Source organism: Photinus pyralis, unplaced genomic scaffold, assembly GCF_008802855.1.
Source record: "Photinus pyralis isolate 1611_PpyrPB1 unplaced genomic scaffold, Ppyr1.3 Ppyr1.4_LG6, whole genome shotgun sequence".
Lineage (NCBI taxonomy): Eukaryota > Metazoa > Arthropoda > Insecta > Coleoptera > Lampyridae > Photinus > Photinus pyralis.
The window spans coordinates 4,183,896-4,202,694 of record NW_022170663.1 but is presented as its reverse complement, the minus strand read 5'-3'; the positions used below and the strand labels follow the sequence as shown (position 1 = coordinate 4,202,694).

The following is an 18,799-nucleotide window of genomic DNA, read 5'->3' as shown; positions in this document are numbered from 1 at the left end:
AGTTGCACATGTCCAATCCATTTTTGATGTGCTACTTCAATTTCATTTTATAACAAGAATCCTACCCTACAATTTCAGAAGGATTGATTCACAAATAATGCATGTGGGGCAATAATGCGCAATAATTATTTTACGTGTTGGTAGTCTGCGTATGCACAATAACTTATTTTTTATGTGCATTTAATTCATTCCTTCCTAAGAAATTTAAAACTTGTTATTGTTTTTTTATGGAAAAATATAAAAAAAGTAATTGATTCATTAAACAAATTAAAAAACGATGCTTTGTCTTTGAAACTGCAGAGCGTTCTCAATAATTTAGACGTAGTGGAACCCTAAATCAACCTTTTCTAAAAATTGCCCCGATGATTCTTGCAAATCGACGGACTGTGGAATCTTTTTAGTGAACAAACAAATGGAATAACTTCCGAAATATAACAAGAAAGTAACTCTATAATACGCACTTGGCACTCTGATTAATAAAAATCATACATTTTGTTCAAATAGCAGCATGAAAGTTCACGCTTTAAAGAATCGTTCGGTGCGACCGGAAATGTATGGTTGTGTCGAAAACCCGCTCCAATGTGAAGAGTTAAATTCTCGTGAACTAATCATTGGATTTGGACGTATTTTTTATGTACGTCTTTCCGAGAGCTTTCCATTTTGTGTTATATTTCGAAAATTATTCGGATTTTCGGCATTTGAAGAAAAACTCCACAGTTCGTCGATTTGCAAGAATCATCGGGACAATTTGTGGAAAAAGCTGTGTTAGGGTTCCACCATCTACACAAAAATGGAGAACGCTCTGGGCGTCACACAGTTTGAAAGATAATGCATCGTTTTTAGAATTTGCTTATTTAATTAATCGATGACTGTGTAACCTACGGTGAACGGGTTATTTGTTATCGTAGGTAATTGAAAAAGTGCATCAAAATTACCGATAATTTTTTGAAAGTATGTTGCCTAAAAACTGCATAAGTTTATTTATATTTTGGCGAAAGAGCCCGACACCGAAGGTTTTTTGATTTGCACGATAATTACTAACCTAAGTGCAATACTCTATTTGGTATGGTTGGAAAGCATTTTTTCAGAGCTTTCCAACGACGTATCACACATGGGGGGTCACTATTTAAGATTTAAAAGTTGGGCTGGCTGGGGTTGGGTTGGAGGGGGTGCGTCATTGTGATTCCCACTTCGAATTACCGAAATGGATTTTGATTTTTTTAAATATCTCGTTTATTTAATAAGACATGGGGAGTGGTAAGTTTTCAAATTGGCACCCTGTATATCTGGATATTTCAATGTTATTTCAACCAAAAATTTTGTCCCAATGTAAACGCCCACCTAAATGCCAATAAATCCATTCAACTTTTTGGAAATCTATGTTTACAGACATTTTCTTGGCGCATAAAGTGTGACGTGTGTAAAGTTCAATCAAAAATCTGCTCAACGCATTTCTAAATACACCGAAATTAAACTTGCCTACGGAGAATGACGAACTTTAATGATTAATGGCCATTTGCACCGACAAATTTAAGCAGAGCTTAGCTTAAATGTAGCTTAAAATCCATGGCAAAAATTATTGAGACAATGGTTGCCATTACACTTATACTAAACTCTGCTTAAATTTGTCGGTGCAAACGGCCATAAGTATTTGCCAAACAAATTAGTTGCTTTATAAAATCTTGATTGGCATCTGAGGGATGATATGTAAGTCATCCCAATATTTTATTGGTTTGTGTCTAAATACCAATTCTAAAATGTGACTTGTCCTTTCCCATTAAGTACGTTTAGTTCAGAAAGTATGAAAATTATAGTTTATTGTACGTGCGTATCTGGACTTACCTAAACGCACCGAAAAACTACTCCATTAGAAATTGATAGATAAAATAAAAGATTTGAATGGACAACAGTATGATTCATGCACCTGATTCAATCATAAGGAACAGGTGTTGCATTTATGGAACGACTGTATCGATATCACGTGTTTATGCAGTTTTTGTACAATAAATTTAAAGTTTTGAACTTGATAAAATCAATTTTTTTTAAAGTAACGAAAGCTATCTATGCCTAAATGATAAAAATCACTTAAGTAGTAAAGGCATTTGCATTTTGTGGGTTAGTTTTCTGGAAAGTCGTCTAATCTAAAAAAACTTGGCCCCATGAGTTACACGTCCTTTCTTTATTTCTTGTATTCAATTTGATGTGTTAGTTGATTTATGGTTAAATGAAAACTTACCCCTAAGGTTGGTTATTTTGGGCAAAAAAACCACTTCATCTTGGGCACACGACACAAAACGCGACATAAATGTATTAGCAAAAATCAACTTGATGCGCAGAACCGGTCGGTGGGGATAATTTTTGAATAGCGGCGTCCTTACCGCAAATGCCGGTTAGGTACAGGTGCAACGTCGTAAATGGCCAAATGTTTAATTTAATCATATAAGAGCAAATTGTAAAAAGATAAAAGCCTACCTTCAGATTTTACGTCCTTTTTAGGCGCATTTTCAACAAATTTTTAAAAAAAATGTGCTATTTTCGTTGTTTTTCCCATCTCTTCGTCTTTGCGCATGTTCTCCAATTACTACGCTAAAAATTGCCATTAGTAACAAAAAAAATCCCTTTATTTGGCTATTTGCTCCGTCACTTGCCACAGCTGGATTTAGTTTTGTATGATTGTTCGTCCTTTTGTCCGCCGGTCCGTCTTTTTTAGCGCATTTCCACAAAAATAAAAAAAATGCGCTATTGTGGCCACTTTGTCCATCTGTCCGTCCGCTCGTTTGTTGAGACGCTACTAGTTCTTTATCTTAGGAGCTATTGTTCTACTTTTTTTCGCTATTTGGTTCGTTATGGTGTCGAGGCTTGCACCAAGGAAGGAATTTTTCTGCGTTTATTGCTAAAAAAGTTATTGTAAAAAAACAAAAAACCGTTTTTTACATGTTCCATAATTTTACACTTTTGCCGTTCATTAACGATCCTAGAGATCGTTTATAATTTTGTATTGCTGTCTGTCGTCTGTCTGTTGGTCTGCCTGTTCCTCTATCTGTCCGTGTCAACGATAACTTTGTTTAGAAATGTCCGATCGCTTTGACATCTCCGTTAGTTATTAACTGAATTGCATGAAATTCAATATGGGCATAGCTTTAGCCATATAAGTTGAATCGAATCGATTCAAAATTCACAGTGCCCTTTTCGCATCTCGACCATTTATAAACCGAATTGCAAACTTTTTTATTTATAAAAGTATTTGAATGAAATTTGATACATAGGCACTTGGAATAAAGGAAAATCTAACACCAATTTCAAAGGGTGAAGGATATACCCTTCACCCTTCATTAGAGACCTATTAACGAAATGGAGTCATTCATCACGCATACCAATTTCAAAATTTGGTTTTGCGCATGCGCAGTGCCAACTTTTTTATTTATGGAAGAATTTAAACGTAATTTAATACATAGGTGCTTAGAATAAAGGAAAATCTAGCGCCAGTTTCAAAATTTCATTTTGCGCATGCGCAGTGCCAACTTTTTTATCTATGGAAGCATTTAAGTGAATTTGATACTTAGGCGCTTGGAACAAAGGAAAATCATTAGTTTCCAAATTTAGGTTTGCGCATGCGCAGTTCCAACTTTCTTATTTAGAAAAGCATTGAAATGAAATTCTTTTTATAAAATGAAATTGAAGTAGCACGTCAAAAATGGATTGCCCATGTGCAACGCTATCTTTCATATTTGTGGCCGGATTTTTACGATTTTAACAGAAGTTGCATTTTATAAATGGGAAATGAATGCAAGTGGAAATGCGCTTTTTGTAAATCGTTTACGATTACGTTTTCACTTATTATTGTTTCCTATTCGGATATTCCTATATTTCTTGCTATTATTTCGAGGTTTAATAATAATCTATCCATACTTAAATCAACCAACAATAATATTTCAGTGTCATAGGATCTATCGGCAGCTGATATCCTCACCAAAAACGCATTAAAGATCAAAGGAAAAATACTGCCAAACACCCGAAGAGACCATCAGCTGAAAAAATGAAAGAAGGTTCTTTGAAGAAACTTAAAGTCATGTTAGTGGATGTACCTAAGGTAGATCGTTTAGTTTTTATTAACTGACATTTTTTGTAGTTTTTTTTAAGTAAAACCTGGCACAATTTTGCAGATTGTACACAGAAAAATAAGGTTTTCGAATAATGTAATAAAAATGTTAGGTTGATATTTGAAAAAAAAAGTTCGATGTCGTTGCAATTTCTGTTCCGTATGCCTAATATATGTACATATCCAAAATTTGAACAAAATCCGTCGAGCCGTTTTTTCGGAAAAAATTCTTTAAAAGTTGCTTAAAATGATCTAAAACGTCGGCATTTGATGAAATTTTGACATGTCCAAAAAACGGCTATCGCAATAGCTACCTAGCTCGCGCTAGGAAGTTATAAATAATTTATACGAAATTGGTACCTCAGTTGGTATTATAGGGGTGGATATATGCGTACTTATTCCTAGATACATTTCTGTAGTGCCTACTTGTCTTTATCGCAGTTGCTTGCCATACGGTAGGTACTTACGTTAAATCACCTTCTGAGACTTTGTTTCTAATTTAGGTAGCTATAGAAAAGAAAGAATATAATAAACATAACAAACTTCCCAATTCGAATATTACCAACTGTGCAGACGTACTTATACTGAATTATTGCCTTTTAAAATGTTTTCTATGAGCTTTTTCCCCTATTAGTTGATGTGATTGAGGTGGTTATTTAGGCATAGGCCTCTTCACATTTTTTCTTTTATTTGTACGGTCATGTAAACATAGTCTACACCTTTTCGAATAGATGCTAAGAGGAAAGTTTTAATAAAATCTTTGATGGCTATTGGAAAGTGTCCATAAGTACTCCAATTAGTACCAGCATTGTGCTACAGAATAATTATGAAAAAGAGCGTATGTACCTACAAGGCAATTCTGAGGAGAAGTGTTAGTATGTCACGGCATAGAAGAGATGTACTGAAATTTACAAAGAATGTACATCAAAGCAATTTAACTCGATATGTAAAAATTTATTACGTTTCTTGATGAATAGATTAGAAAACATTTTAGAACAACTTTTATGTTATTTTTCTTCAATTATAAACAATTTATTACCATAATGTACCTATTATAAAACCTGAACGTCATCTTTACACGTAACCTAACCCAATTTTTCGATTAAATTGGAGCAATTGTGTAAGACTGACTTTATTTAAATGAAGATGGCCCACTTGTATTCAAAACGTTCTGCGTTATCAAACGACACCCACGCATTGATTCGTCGGCGTTTTGGTGAGGAAGATCACGTAACAAGTTTCCACATATCTTAAGCCGGTTTTATGTTTATTTTTTTTTCCAATTTAACCTGCTACTTTTAAAGCCTTGACCTTCTTTATTTTTATTTAACGTGTTCGACTGACCACAATGTATTAATGTTTTTAACATACTCCGTATTGTCCATTAACATCTTTTGTACCTACGATATGTCACAATATGAGTACTTTCCGTTTTCCTCGCTTTAGCTAAACATTAAATACACAACGATTACTTAGTGCAATTTCCTGACCGTGTTATAAACGTGACTGAAGACATATAATTTACATAATGATATGGTCAACTCGATAAGAATAATCTTTCCTTGGAAAGTACTTACTTATTATAATTATTTAAAAATACGCAACATTGTTAGTATCTCTTGTGAATAGATTCGCCCCCACAAATTTGATAACCAGCCATAGTTTAGAGGAAATGTGTCAATTTTTCGCTGGTAGCGTTATTACTTGTGGTAATAATGAAGTTTGTTATAGTTTCGTTAAGTGCGTTTATAATAATTGGTGTTTTTGGACTGCGAGATGTACCTGAAGATAAAACCATATGTCCGACTGTAAAGGCCTTACGAAATTTTGATATAGAGGAGGTATACGCATTTTTTCTTTATTAAATAACAGTGGTTGAAAATTTAGATGCTAGGGGCGTGGTACGTTATTCAATATTATGCAAGTTCGGAGGAAGCTCTGCCATACAGATGCATGAGGGCAAACTTTACGATCTCCCCGACGCATTTTGAGATCACCATGAACTTCACTTACAGTTTCACGGACGATCCTCTTAATGAAGAGCTTGGGGGTAACATAACGTGGGTGATTCCTGATCCAACACAACTTGCCCATTGGAAGCACGCCGAGGACACATGTAAGAAACGTCTTTCCGCCCTTGTTTTGTTACTTTAATTCTCTTTGCAGACGAGGGAATTTACAACACTTACGTGCTAGACACCGAGTACTCATCGTGGTGTTTATTGCTGCACTGCGCCGAAAAATCGAAAAGTCCACGTTATTTGTCTAGTTTCATAATGAGTAGAAATCCAGTGCTTGGTGTAAATGTTATCTCGTATTTACGCGAAAAATTACCTCGATACGATATAGATCTTACATACATGTTTGATATGGCACAAAAGGAATGTGATGTTCCCCAGACCGGAATCGAAGTACCACCTTCAGTTCTTGTTAATAGACTGCCACCATATTTACGTAGGCATCCGCTGAAAAGGCATCATCAAACTCAATAAACCATTTCTTGTAACGCAAATAAATACATTTGTAATACTTTATTAACTTACACTGCACTTACAAAAATACGACACTATAACATTCAGGCACGACATTTTCAAGAATAATTGAGCATATCCAAATATGCGTAAGGATTAACGTGGGAGCGTCTTGCATGAAAGGGTGCGGGTATCCTTTCATACGGAGTCCGTATACAACCTCCTCCATACTTGTGACTTCGTATAGATGGGCCTCCATCGCAAAAGTCCTTCCCGTTTGGAGTACAAAATAGACAAGTGAATTTCTTTTTCGGGTTATGTCCAAAACTCGGCGAAGAAAATCCGTAATTCCATGCTTCCCCCTCGTCCATAATACCGCAGGTGCAACAGGCATATTCCTTCAGTAAAGGACACGCAATACTCCCGGATGGATTTCGTAGTTGATGACTTTTGTAAATCACCGCAGTTTCGCCGTTTTTGAAACAAAACTCGCAATAATTTTCGCGTGAAACCTCACCGTAAGCGTTTCTGGTGTAACGAGTATTGTTCAGAAACGAAATTGGTCCTTCATCGTTTACAGAGCAAGACGGCTCGGAACAGCACGCTGCCGTGGGGAAGTAATGCCTCCGCGGTTCGTGTGAGGAACACCGATCTTCGCCATAATTATACGAGGCGGCGAATTCTTCACCTTCGTTAATACAATACTTACAGCTGGTGTGCGTAAAATCACCGGGGCACATCGAGCAAGCGTGTTTGAAATCCCTAAGCACTTCCGAAGTTCGATCATGATGCCGACCAACGTTAGAACAGTAAGTGTCGTTCCGCTGATTTCTGGAGTTCCCATAAAATCCTTGATCCTCAGCGGTATGGATGTGGCAAGGATATTCTGTGCGAGATTGAGCGAATGGGTTATACAGCGCTCTATCAAACTTTCTTCGATTTACCATATTATCCTACATTAACAATTGCTTAATTATTATTGTTATTACCTATAATAACAAACACTTACAAATACGAGAAAGTTCTAAGCACACTTCATTATGTCGATTTAGGGTAGTCTGTTCTAATTGATGTTTGTTAAATCAATATTCAATGTCATCCCCGTGGGGTAAATATATATCATCATTCTTTCGTTTTGTTTGCCCATCAACTATTATGGGGCGTGCCGTTTTCGTGCGTGTTTGAGAACCCTTACATTACCGATTCAATCTACGTCGGGGTAGCAATGACTCATTTGAATGTACATGTCGATGTAATTAGTTTCGCCCAGTTGTAAATTTTTGTCATTTTAAGTTATAGTGCAGGGGTTAAGAGCCAAAATAGGTTTCAACCTTGCATTTTGTGATCACTTTATGAAACTTTCAGAGGATGTTCTAGACACCCTAAGGTTCAATTTCAGCTATGCCGCCACCCCCGCATCCCCGGACGGCACTTGCTATAGCGGGTTTCTTAAGCGCAAGGTAGCATTTCAATACCCGCCCATAAAATGGGTCAAAAATGTATGTCCAGACTCCAGGGTTTGTTTTGTATTTTCTTACATCTAGGAAGGTTGAAGGGAATTATTGTCAAATACCCAGGGAGAATTTATTTAGGGTATTTTACGTGGTTTGCCTATTTTTAAGGCGCTTTTAACAGTGCGGACTAGGGTAATGCAATCCCCCAGCAAAATCTCAATCCCGGTTTTTGCGGGATTGTTAGATGTTAATCCCGCGGGATCCCGGAATTTGCGGGATCTCGCAAAACTTTAAATAAATTGGCAAATAAGCAATTCTGTGGGGTTAACTTCTGTATTAAAATAAATCGCTAATTATCACAATATTCAACAAAAAGTACCTTCGACCTAACTTAGAACTCAAAAAAACCTTACCTGTAAAGCACAAAAAGTCTTCTAAGGTGCCTCAAAAATCATAGTACATTTTTAACGAAAAAAGTTTAACAATTATTTAAAAAATAATTCGCCGTTATCAGTTTCATTAACAAAGTAAACCGAGTCGTCCCCTTGGTCGATAAATTCCTCAGTCCCGCAAATCCCGCGGGATCCCGCTCCATTTATGTGCGGGATTAATCTCGCAAAAATTCTGCGGGATCCCGCAATCCCGATATTGCATTCCCTTGTTTCATAGTCTATAACTTTTTATTGAGAAGTCTGATCGAAAAAGTACGAATTGTTTTGGATTCTACGCACCAAAATTAATAAGAAAAAGTGTTTTCCCGAGAAATTTTGGTGCAGTCGATTTTTGGTAAAAAAGGAAGGTATACACTGCCTTTTTTTGAGGCCCTCGAAAAAAAAATTGTCTCAGATCGACCCGGAAAAAAATTTTTCTTTAGAATGTGGCCTGTAGAATCCATAATTTCAAACAGTTCCAAGATTGGGCTACTAGTTCAAAAGTTACAGCCCTTTGAATTTTTTTTTCGAAATTGGTTTCTAGTCTATAACTTTTGATTGAGAAGTCTGATCGAAAAAGTACGAATTGTTTTGGATTCTACGCACCCAAATTAATAAGAAAAAGTGGTTTCCCGAGAAATTTTGGTGTAGTCGATTTTTGGTAAAAAAGGAAGGTTATACACTGCCTTTTTTTGAGCCCCGAAAAAAAAATTGTCCCAGATCGACCCGGAAAAAAATTTTCTTATAGAATGTGGCCTGTAGAATCCATAATTTCAAACAGTTCCAAGATTGGGCTACTAGTTCAAAAGTTACAGCCCTTTGAATTTTTTTCAAATTGGTTTCTAGTCTATAACTTTTGATTGAGAAGTCTGATCGAAAAAGTACGAATTGTTTTGGATTCTACGCACCAAAATTAATAAGAAAAAGTGTTTTCTGGAGAAATTTTGGTGCAATCGATTTTTGGTAAAAAAGGAAGGTGCCTTTTTTTGAGGCCCTCAAAAGGAATTGTCTCAGATCGACCCGGAAAAAAACATTTTCTTATAGAATGTGGCCTCTAGAATCCATAATTTCAAACTGTTCCAAGATTGGGCTACTAGTTCAAAAGTTACAGCCCTTTGAATTTTTTTTCGAAATTGGTTTCTAGTGTATAACTTTTGATTGAGAAGTCTGATCGAAAAAGTACGAATTGTTTTGGATTCTACGCACCAAAATTAAGAAGAAAAAGTGTTTTCTCGAGAAATTTTGGTGCAATCGATTTTTGGTAAAAAAGGAAGGTGCCTTTTTTTGAGGCCCTCAAAAAAAATTGTCTCAGATCGACCCGGAAAAAATTTTTTCTTATAGAATGTGGCCTGTAGAATCCATAATTTCAAACAGTTCCAAGATTGGGCTGCTAGTTCAAACGTTACAGCCCTTTGAATTTTCTTTCGAGAATTCGAGATTGGGCTACTAGTTCAAAAGATTCCTTCTATTTAAGTAGTTGCTTGGACCAAATGAATCTTCAGAATGAATGAAATTTTTTCAGGGTCCTCTGTTCGTCCGACAGACAGACCGACATCATCGAGATTTTGTTTGTTTCGAGGGGGGGGGGGGTCATTTCATTCCATTTAGAATTTAGGATGTTGAATCAAATAATGCTCCTTGGTTTGAATAACGAAGACGAAAACGGACGTCGAGCTCAACTTCATTTTTGGTACCTAAATGCATTGGAAAAGTAGCCATCACTATTCTGGTTGCTTTCCTATCCTATTATAGGTACACTAAACTCATGTTTCATCACCATTTCTTCTGAACTGATTGTTCTCTCAATTAATAATCATGTAAACGTGCTTCACTTAATATTAATCCTTGATATTTATGAACAAACGAATCTTGCGCCACCTTATAGGCAACCAACACAAGATGTGAACCTTTCAAGTAGTTTTTTACTGATTCTGCAGGCATAATCGTTTCCTAGTTTTGTCTGCAACTTGTGATGCATTTAGCGCATTTTCCGAAACAGAAATTAACACTATTGTCGTCATATTCTCTATCTGTCTGTTCGTCTGTACCACTACAACTAGTTCTCCCGTTGTGGTTTCTTTCTACGTTTTTACTCGTAGGTCGCGAGTGACCACGTTTTTAACTTATTCTTTTTCTTGTCTGTGCAGGTCAAAATATATGTATTAAAATGATTCGTTTCCTAATCAATCTAATAGTCCAGGAGGCAGCGACATTTTTTGTGCACATACAAAGCTGATATTCTGCCATTTTGTACATGCCTCATTTTCATTTCTACAAGAATGAAAGTTTGTACAGTAATTAAGTACACCTAAAAATGAAGTATCGGTAATAGCAGGGAGTAAACACCTGGGGAAATAATTGTACAGAATGGAGGTAGTTATGAGGAAGTACCGGGAAGTTTATGTCAATATCTCGAAAAGCGCCATTTCGACAAAAGTAACGGTGGCTCTGTCATGAGAATGTGGAAGTCAAGATTGCAGTCGCTTCTCGACTTCTTTTGCTAAATACTGTGGGAGTTGCTATTACCTGACAACCTGATAACAAATAACTACCGAAACATTTTTTTAGTCATTCTAATAATTGGACAATGGAAGTCGTTGCTGTAATGGGTATGCTACCCACAATGCAGCACCACTGTCTGGATCGTTGCCTATATACGTATTCTTTTCCATTAATTGCATTATGCAATGTAAACATACTTAGTGAAACGTCATAATACACTGATAGAGCGGTAGTTATCCACCAGCCTGATATACAAATTGTAACATTTTATATGCTAAAATTGGCAAACTGACTGTATGAAAAGTTCTAAAATGATACATTTTGATAAATCAAATTACATTAAAGTGTATGTACTGAAAACAGTCATAAAAATCCAAAAAAATCTATAGATTGAAATTGAATTCCTCAAAAAACAACAAAAAAAGTGTTTTCATAAAGAATACAATTTAATAAAATACAATATGATACAATTAATATAACTACACACTTTGTTAAACATTATCCACTTCCCCTTTACAATTGGAACAAGAAGTACAAATTGATGGATGTTGTAAGTAGATTTGTCCACCACCAACAGACATGGCAGCACCAACCAACGCATTACACAAAAGGTCCGGCTTGTTTATCTTTGTCATTTGATTTTGCAAGTTCTAAAACATAAAAAATGTAATGTTTAGTAAATTGATTAATAATTTGTATATTATTAACACCCACCTTAAGAGCATCCTTTTCGCCAGGCGTATGTTTATCTAAGTTACATTCATCTACAAGATTTTCGGTATTATTGTCATTTTTGTTTAGATTCCTCAATATATGTTCGCTTAATTTACAGTTCAGTTCCCCCAAATCCATTATATTGCTAGATTTTAAAGTAAAGCTAAAGTTGTCAGATGCCCCAGCTAAACAATGATTCGATTTGAGCAAGTCCTGCCTCACTTGATTACGTTCGTACAATAAATTTCTTAAATTTTCTTGAAGATCGCTAACTTTCTCCGATAAGGCAGTTTTCCAATGCGCCAGTTCCTCCACCATCAAACTGGAAGCTAGAAATTTACTTCTCCACACCTCGCATTGACCGGAAAGCCATTCGGTTTGCTCCTGATGACTAGTCAGGTGGTTTGCTGAATTGAGCAGTGCCCGGGCCAACTGCAACTTATCTTCCGTTAAATGTTGCACACGGGTTTCGAGGTCTTCACCGACAGCTGCCACAAGTAAGGTTTTCAATTCACCATTTACCTTTAAAAGCCAGTTAGTGAAGCTATAGCTTGCTTAGTAGGTACTTACTTGCGTTTGAAATTTCACTTGGTTCTCTAAATGCGCATTTGTCTCACGTAGATTTTTAATATCAGTTTCGTACGACTTCCGTTCTGCTTCCCACTCCTGTCTAGAAATTAACGGTCGATCATCCAGAGTTGCTTCTAACTTTGCTTTCCCTAATTCCGTCACGCGAACTTCCGCTATTTGATTAACTAATTCAAATATATCCACATTGTTTCTCGACGATTTTGCAACTTCGCGCTTAAAAATCTTCTTGCGAGGAATAATTGGTTCAATTGCTCCTTTGCATGGTTCGTAAGGTACAAATTTTGGTTCTTTTGGTTTACCGATTAAAAACTTTGCGGATTTTCGTTCCTGAGGGATATACTTAGGTATGGTCATTATTAAGGGAGGTTTTGGTTTAACAGGTTGAAGGGATGTCAGGATTGGGTCTAAATTAATATTTTTTATTTTTAGTGAAAGGTCGCTATTTGACATGCTTTCTTTATAATACAAACTATTCTTTAGAATTAATGGTCGCCTTTAAGTAGTACTTAGCCTAATTTAATGTGAAAGCATATTTATATAATAATCAGTCGTTATCACAGCATAAATTATCAAAACAACAATTTGTTATTAACAACATATTTATTTACAGAAGGTTAAAAATGATTTGGCATATTCCTAACCTCTTTTCCTAACTGTCATCAATGAGTGTCTAACATACCGTCTACATCTCGATGAATTATACACAGTGGAGCGTAATTTATCTGATTTCTTGTGACAGCAGATAACTATAGCCATTGTTTACTCATTGAATAAACAATTTCCACGAACTGTGTTCATTCACTAAAGGAGGCGCGAAAACAGTTCGAAAGATAGGCGAGCAGAGGGGCGAAGGAGGTGGGCAAAAAGGGGCGAAGAGGTGGGCAAAAAGGGGCGAACAGTTGAAGAATATATTAAAGTCTAAAGTGTGCCTGTAGATCATTGGGCTACATAGTCGGAGGACGGGAGTTCGAATCTGGGCTAAGGTTAGAATTTTTCATCTGTGACAGTTGACAGTCACAGAAGGGAATTTCCTTAGATCAGTTTCGAGCATTCTGTCGGCTATTCCGAATTAGGTTTTCCTGCAGCTTTCCTAACTCCTAAGGTAAATACCGTAGTAGCGTAGAACAACTTAAGACTTTCTGCAGCGCCACCTCTAAAAAGCATTGTACGAGTCACTGTAAGGAAACCTGTTGAGGGCTCAGAACAAGAGAGGGATAATAAATAAATATAAAGAACGCTTGAAGGAGAAAGAAGTCTGAAGAAGGTTTAAAAGAAGCTTGAAAAGGTTTGGGGGCTAACAAAAGATCTGAAGAAAGCTTGAAGAAATCGTGCTGAATTGAAAGAAGCCGGATGGGCGCGTGAAAAGGCTAGGAACGCAAACAAGAGCTCTGCACGCAGTTCGTTAATTATTTAAAGAATACGTACGTATCCGTTTGAATTAAAGAGCTGCGAAGAAACTTCAATGGAAGGGTGTGAAGGAGGCTTGAGGAAAGTATGAAAGAGGAGACATGAAACGCGCATAAGATACGGAAAGACATCTTGAATCTTCATGAGACGTAAAGGAGGCGTGAAAAATGCGCAACCGAGTTGAAAGGATGGAGGAGAGGTGAAAATTTGAAAAAGATGGGAAGAAGGCTTGAATGAGGCACGAAGAAAGCCCAAAGGAAACGGGAATAAGGAAAGAAGGAGGCGTAAAAGAGTGGGAAAGGACGAAAAGAAACATGAAGGTGCAGTGAAGAATACTTGAAAGGGGAATCAAGGGGCTTGAAGAAGGGTTGGACGAGACGTGATAACGGTTCTAAAGAGCCGAAAAAAGTTTGGAAGCGAAGGGGCGTGAAGTAGACGAGAAGATTTGAAGGAATAATTCGGAATTGTTGACAGAGGCTATACAGCGGAATTGGTTGTGGAGCCACTGTGGCTGTGTCTGCTAACTGGTTCCGGGTACCTAGAACAGTTTATTTTTGAAAATAAAGTGTGTTAATTTGTTCATAAAATGATGTCTTCTATTGTGCAGGTACTGTAATAGACAAACTTATAATAAATAATCAAAATACACATACAGATACCCCGATTAATGAGGATTCCTAACCTTCAAAGACGCACCTTACATTTATCGGCAGTATGCGAGAAAAACCAGTCAGGACGATATCGTGTGACCCCACGTCGAGACTTTCCATTAACATACGAAATGGCAAATCCGCCACACTACATAGTGCAGAGGAAGTCGTGGAACTCGTGGAATACATGTAACGTTCTAATAATTATTTCTTTCGTAAATACGTATCTTATTTCTTTTGTAGCAAATATTGTCGGGGGTCCTCGGCCTTCAGAAACAGCAGTCGAAGACGTTTTCATTAGAAAATTCGTAATCGGTACATGGCACGCGTTATTCGTTAGCGAAATTATTATTAAAAGGCAGTTTAACATGATTCGTATAGCCGGCATTATACGGCAAGCTGTAAGTCCCCGAAAAATGTATTTCTTAATCGGGTATACAGAAGAATTGTTAAGTTTTTGGTTGCAGTGTCCGGTTAAGTTAGAGTTACAGACTGTAGCTGATAAAAAGGATGTGATATTTAAATATATTTAAGTCTTTTAACGTTTATTTGGCGGTAATATGTTTTTGAGTTGTACATATTCACCATATAATGGTATCGGATTTGTGGTGAAATAATTGATGATGTCTTTTATTGTGTAAAATGGGGGCAGATTCGTATTTTCATTTAAATCCCCGAATGTGAGGGTGCTGTCGCTGTTTCTTTCAATGCCAATGTTAAACATCTTCTTTGTGTGCATAATTGAAATTGTACAGAGATATTTGTTCTGACGACTTGGCCGGATCACAAATGCACCTTCTTCAAGACCGGTTAGAAGCATCCGCGCGCCCTTGCGGTCGGTTTCACGATAGTACGAAAGGCTCTTCAACTCTGAAATATACTGCATTAGCAATGGGGTTTTTATAAAGCCATAATTAGCACTAAATTTTGTTGCATGGAATATTTAATATCACCATAAAATTAGACAGAAACTACCTTTTATACTGAGTGTAGCAATTAAGTATGTCAAAAAAACTGAGTTACGGATGGAATCAAAAAAGTATTTTTTCAAATAAACTGAAGACCCTTTCAGTTTTGGTAAGAATGTTTGCCATGATGGCTCATCCCAAAATGAGGGCACAAATAAAACATGGTATCAAATTTTCAAAAGGGGTCTTCTATTTTCACATTGAGAAACCCAATTTTAACAGGAAACCAGAATTTTGTTCCCACCACCTGCCATCTAGATGTACGAATTTTGCCAAAATTAGAAAGGCCACACCTGAAAGGTCATCTTTCTTCTATGCTGAGGAAAAAATGAAAGAAGAAATTTTGGGCCAGAGCTCGGGAAACGTTTTTGGATCTTCAGTTAATTTGGAAAAAACCCTTATTGTTTATTTATTAGGTGCAAATTTGTGCATTTATTTGTACTTACCATCACCAACTTGATCATATTCGTCAGAGGAATAGTCGTCCTCCGCATTTGTTGCACACAATGCAATCTCGGTTGCTTTATTCACAATCAAACTTTCATTTTCGAAAAGTGAAACGGGCTCAGGTGGCAGTTCTTTAGGTGGTTTCGGTAATGCTTTCACCTTTACTTGTAAGTTTTGTTTAACTGGTGCCACCAAATCTGACGTTTGCGGTACCGGTTTCAATCGTCTTATACTAGTAACATTTGGTTCCCTAGGTGTAGAGACTAAAACTTGTTGTGTGGGTATCGGTGGTAAAGCACGTTTTACGGGAGTGGTAGGTAAAATTTCGTCCTCAATCGGCGTGTATTCCGGTAATTCCTCTTCATTTGTCGGAGTATTTGGGAGCGGTTCAATCACAGGAGTGTAATCTCCTAGTTCCTCTTCTGGATCATCTTTATTAGAGGGTAGGGTTTGCTGTATGGGTAATGGTGGTAGCGGTCTGCCTCTAAGCGGCAATTTGGGTTTATCCGTGTCTTTTTCAAAACTTGCACTTGCTCTGCGGTACTTACTTAAGAAAGTTTCTTCGTGTCTTGGCTCGACATGGATTGGAGATAAATATCCGTCGTTATCGTCCATCGGTTCCTGAGTTTCTTCCCTTTTCTGTTGCAAGTGTTTAGGCTTCAGCGGTAGTTGCGGATATCTTTGCTGATGGATGAATGATGGATTGGGCATTTCTTCAATGTCTTTTTTAAACATGTCTTCTAATTTATTTCTAAGTAACACGCTCTCTTGCTTTGTTAGTGAGGATCCTTTCGAAGATTCCACACTTTCATTTGACTTTAACTTCGTAATATTTTTTGATTTACTGTGATTACTCGTTCGGGCAGTGTGTAGTAATTGAGTTGGGTCTGATTTTATGAGCTGAATAAAGCTCCACAAACGACGGGATTGTGTAATTGGAAGGCGCCATAAAGATATTTGAACCTCTGTCAGTTTCTATAAATAAACTTTAATAATTAATTTGTATTAAAGCAGTCGGATTACCAAAAATTGGTCGCCGTCTATGTTTTTAGCGCGAATTGCGGCAACGCACTCGCCGTATCCATTCTAAATTAAAGCTTCATTATTATGAATAAAAATGTGTTACCTACTTACAAGTTCTAATGCGTTAATTAATTGATTATTATTTAAAGATTCGATTTCTTTAAACAGTAATATTTGATTGGGCATGATTCCGCTTGTGTTTGAATGCTACTGGCAATTTCACAGGATGTTTCTATCTTATCTATGAAACAGGAAAGTGAACTAACACAATTTGGGGGATATTTTTTCAACATAAAACAAAGGAATTCATTTATTACGGATTCGTATATTATGTGTTACACTCGCAATGTTGTAGCTTGACTATGCACGTATTCTTGTCAGTTCATAAAATAATTTTTTCACAGTGAACTTTTTACATCGCCAGTAGATGTGTCTCGTCTAGACGTTCTTTCCGCCCTTTGAGAGTACACTCATCTGACACTCCATTCTGCAAATTGTAAATTTTTCTTCCTTCCCGTTGGTGATTTGGGTCAAACTGGAAGACCAGGAGCGGCGCTTGTGTCTGTCCCTGAATTTGCACCTTTCATTCTTGATGTAGGTATCAATAAAAAATATTATTTGGTATTTGCTTTGTTGCCAATAAAGACATTTAATATTATTATTTATATTATAACTGAAAGTTTTGATATCACCAGTACACCCTCTTTCGACACTTCATTTTCGAGACATTCGTTTCGACCTCATGTCTCGTCCACATAATTCATTTTGCCTTTGTGAGTACTCTCCTCCGACAATGGGTTCTTGAGATATAAAGAAGTATATCCGGTCACGGTAAGGAGTTCGAGGAGGACTACTATGGTTGGTAAAAATTAATTCTTTTCATTGAGTTTCATTAGAGTACCATGAAGAGTAAAACCAGCCCCCCCCCCCTCAAACCCCTATTTTGATAATGGTAAGAAAGAAGGGCGGCAGTTGATAGAAAACAATTCGTTTTGTTGAGACCTTTAATCAGCATACCATGAAACATAAAATCAACTTCTACTTACCGCCCCTCCCCCCTCCGCCCCCTCACTGACCCCAAAGGGTAGAAAGGATGATTAAGGAATCAAGTAGAAACACAACCTCCATAAGAAAGATCGTAGTCACTTTTATATCTTACGAAGGTGAATTTACCAACACGCAATCGCGGGGATGGGGGGGGGGGGGCTTCACGCATATGGGGGCTCACATTTTAGTACTTAATTACTTACCTTTGTGGTTATGCAAGTTTGGAGCTAAAACACTGCAAAAAAGAGACAAATATACAGGGTGTTTTTTTGGGAGCTTTAGTTAAAAGTTTCTGGGAAAGTAAAATATAGGTAGGTTTTTGAAAATTTGTACTTAGGAGTTACTCTGAAGGCCGAATCTATGTAAAATATTTTCAAAATGTCCGCACTTCCGGAAACACCGGAAGTAGATAGTAATTCCGTTATTTTAAATGGCAACCCCTATTTTTTATTGCATTTTTGGATTCTACGTGAAATTTCAGTTCTTTTGATACCCATATGTCGATATCTGCCATTTATGGTTTTTAAGTTATTTTGACTTTAAGAAAAAAAATGGCGGATGCAGATGGTACCTTGATAATTGATTACTTGAAAACGGTTGTAGTCATGGCAACCCATTTTTATCAGTGCATAGAGAATGAATAGGGCTTTCTTTTAGTGTACTTAAAAAAAAGTTAAGTTGCGTACAACCGCACCTATGGAGATCCAAATTTAAGAAACTTCAAAGTCTATAAACTCAGTTTTTTTAAATGGAATGATCATGTTCTTAATATTGCATGAGATAGAGGATCGAAATTGGCATATTTTGATATTACATGTTCCTATAGCTATCTTTAACAGTTTCTGATTTATTCCCATTTCATTGAATTGATCTCGGAATTGATGCCATTTTTTTCGCAGTTTCTTTTTAGTAGTTGGCCATGATTTTATAACAATCGAATTTTAAACAAATCAAGGAATGGATTCTTTAATACCATTGATTCTAGTTCTAGTTTA

At 36.7% G+C, this 18,799-nt stretch overlaps 5 protein-coding genes across 5 annotated transcripts; 2 read left to right on the top strand and 3 right to left on the bottom strand.

The window, feature by feature from the left end:
• The first annotated feature begins 5,582 nt into the window (after positions 1-5,582).
• On the top strand, positions 5,583-6,628 carry LOC116174871 (apolipoprotein D). The gene is made up of 3 exons (XM_031492900.1): positions 5,583-5,940; positions 5,987-6,215; positions 6,266-6,628. The coding sequence occupies exons 1-3, from the start codon at positions 5,815-5,817 to the stop codon at positions 6,589-6,591; spliced, it is 681 nt and encodes a 226-aa protein (XP_031348760.1). The 5' UTR covers positions 5,583-5,814; the 3' UTR covers positions 6,592-6,628.
• A 21-nt stretch (positions 6,629-6,649) lies between these two features.
• On the bottom strand, positions 6,650-7,710 carry LOC116174870. The gene is made up of 2 exons (XM_031492899.1): positions 7,580-7,710; positions 6,650-7,523 (listed from the first exon to the last, which is right to left on the bottom strand). The coding sequence occupies exon 2, from the start codon at positions 7,515-7,517 to the stop codon at positions 6,690-6,692; it is 828 nt and encodes a 275-aa protein (XP_031348759.1). The 5' UTR covers positions 7,518-7,523; positions 7,580-7,710; the 3' UTR covers positions 6,650-6,689.
• A 3,672-nt stretch (positions 7,711-11,382) lies between these two features.
• Positions 11,383-12,908, bottom strand: LOC116174867 (golgin-45). The gene is made up of 3 exons (XM_031492897.1): positions 12,242-12,908; positions 11,672-12,193; positions 11,383-11,607 (listed from the first exon to the last, which is right to left on the bottom strand). The coding sequence occupies exons 1-3, from the start codon at positions 12,710-12,712 to the stop codon at positions 11,449-11,451; spliced, it is 1,152 nt and encodes a 383-aa protein (XP_031348757.1). The 5' UTR covers positions 12,713-12,908; the 3' UTR covers positions 11,383-11,448.
• Positions 12,909-14,132: 1,224 nt separating this feature from the next.
• On the top strand, positions 14,133-14,938 carry LOC116174874 (28S ribosomal protein S24, mitochondrial). The gene is made up of 3 exons (XM_031492903.1): positions 14,133-14,276; positions 14,325-14,508; positions 14,563-14,938. Exons 1-3 carry the CDS (start codon positions 14,256-14,258, stop codon positions 14,850-14,852), a joined length of 495 nt encoding a protein of 164 aa, XP_031348763.1. The 5' UTR covers positions 14,133-14,255; the 3' UTR covers positions 14,853-14,938.
• On the bottom strand, positions 14,848-17,676 carry LOC116174866. The gene is made up of 4 exons (XM_031492896.1): positions 16,869-17,676; positions 16,758-16,820; positions 15,734-16,709; positions 14,848-15,189 (listed from the first exon to the last, which is right to left on the bottom strand). The coding sequence occupies exons 1-4, from the start codon at positions 16,941-16,943 to the stop codon at positions 14,858-14,860; spliced, it is 1,446 nt and encodes a 481-aa protein (XP_031348756.1). The 5' UTR covers positions 16,944-17,676; the 3' UTR covers positions 14,848-14,857.
• Between the last annotated feature and the right edge of the window lie 1,123 nt (positions 17,677-18,799).

Bases quoted from the DNA above. Each gene is read 5' to 3' on its own strand.
- LOC116174874 (XM_031492903.1), top strand. From the start codon at position 14,256: ATGATGTCTTCTATTGTGCAG. The intron at 14,277-14,324 runs GTACTGTAATAG...ATACACATACAG, and splicing joins TGATGTCTTCTATTGTGCAG to ATACCCCGATTAATGAGGAT. The intron at 14,509-14,562 runs GTAACGTTCTAA...TTTCTTTTGTAG, and splicing joins GTGGAACTCGTGGAATACAT to CAAATATTGTCGGGGGTCCT.
- LOC116174870 (XM_031492899.1), bottom strand. From the start codon at position 7,517: ATGGTAAATCGAAGAAAGTTTGATAGAGCGCTGTATAACCCATTCGCT.
- LOC116174867 (XM_031492897.1), bottom strand. From the start codon at position 12,712: ATGTCAAATAGCGACCTTTCACTAAAAATAAAAAATATTAATTTAGAC. The intron at 12,194-12,241 runs GTAAGTACCTAC...TGGCTTTTAAAG, and splicing joins AAGTGAAATTTCAAACGCAA to GTAAATGGTGAATTGAAAAC. The intron at 11,608-11,671 runs GTGGGTGTTAAT...TTTATGTTTTAG, and splicing joins GCGAAAAGGATGCTCTTAAG to AACTTGCAAAATCAAATGAC.
- LOC116174871 (XM_031492900.1), top strand. From the start codon at position 5,815: ATGAAGTTTGTTATAGTTTCGTTAAGTGCGTTTATAATAATTGGTGTT. The intron at 5,941-5,986 runs GTATACGCATTT...TTGAAAATTTAG, and splicing joins GAAATTTTGATATAGAGGAG to ATGCTAGGGGCGTGGTACGT. The intron at 6,216-6,265 runs GTAAGAAACGTC...TTCTCTTTGCAG, and splicing joins GAAGCACGCCGAGGACACAT to ACGAGGGAATTTACAACACT.
- LOC116174866 (XM_031492896.1), bottom strand. From the start codon at position 16,943: ATGCCCAATCAAATATTACTGTTTAAAGAAATCGAATCTTTAAATAAT. The intron at 16,821-16,868 runs GTAAGTAGGTAA...GCTTTAATTTAG, and splicing joins TAATTAACGCATTAGAACTT to AATGGATACGGCGAGTGCGT. The intron at 15,190-15,733 runs GTAAGTACAAAT...AGTATATTTCAG, and splicing joins ATATGATCAAGTTGGTGATG to AGTTGAAGAGCCTTTCGTAC.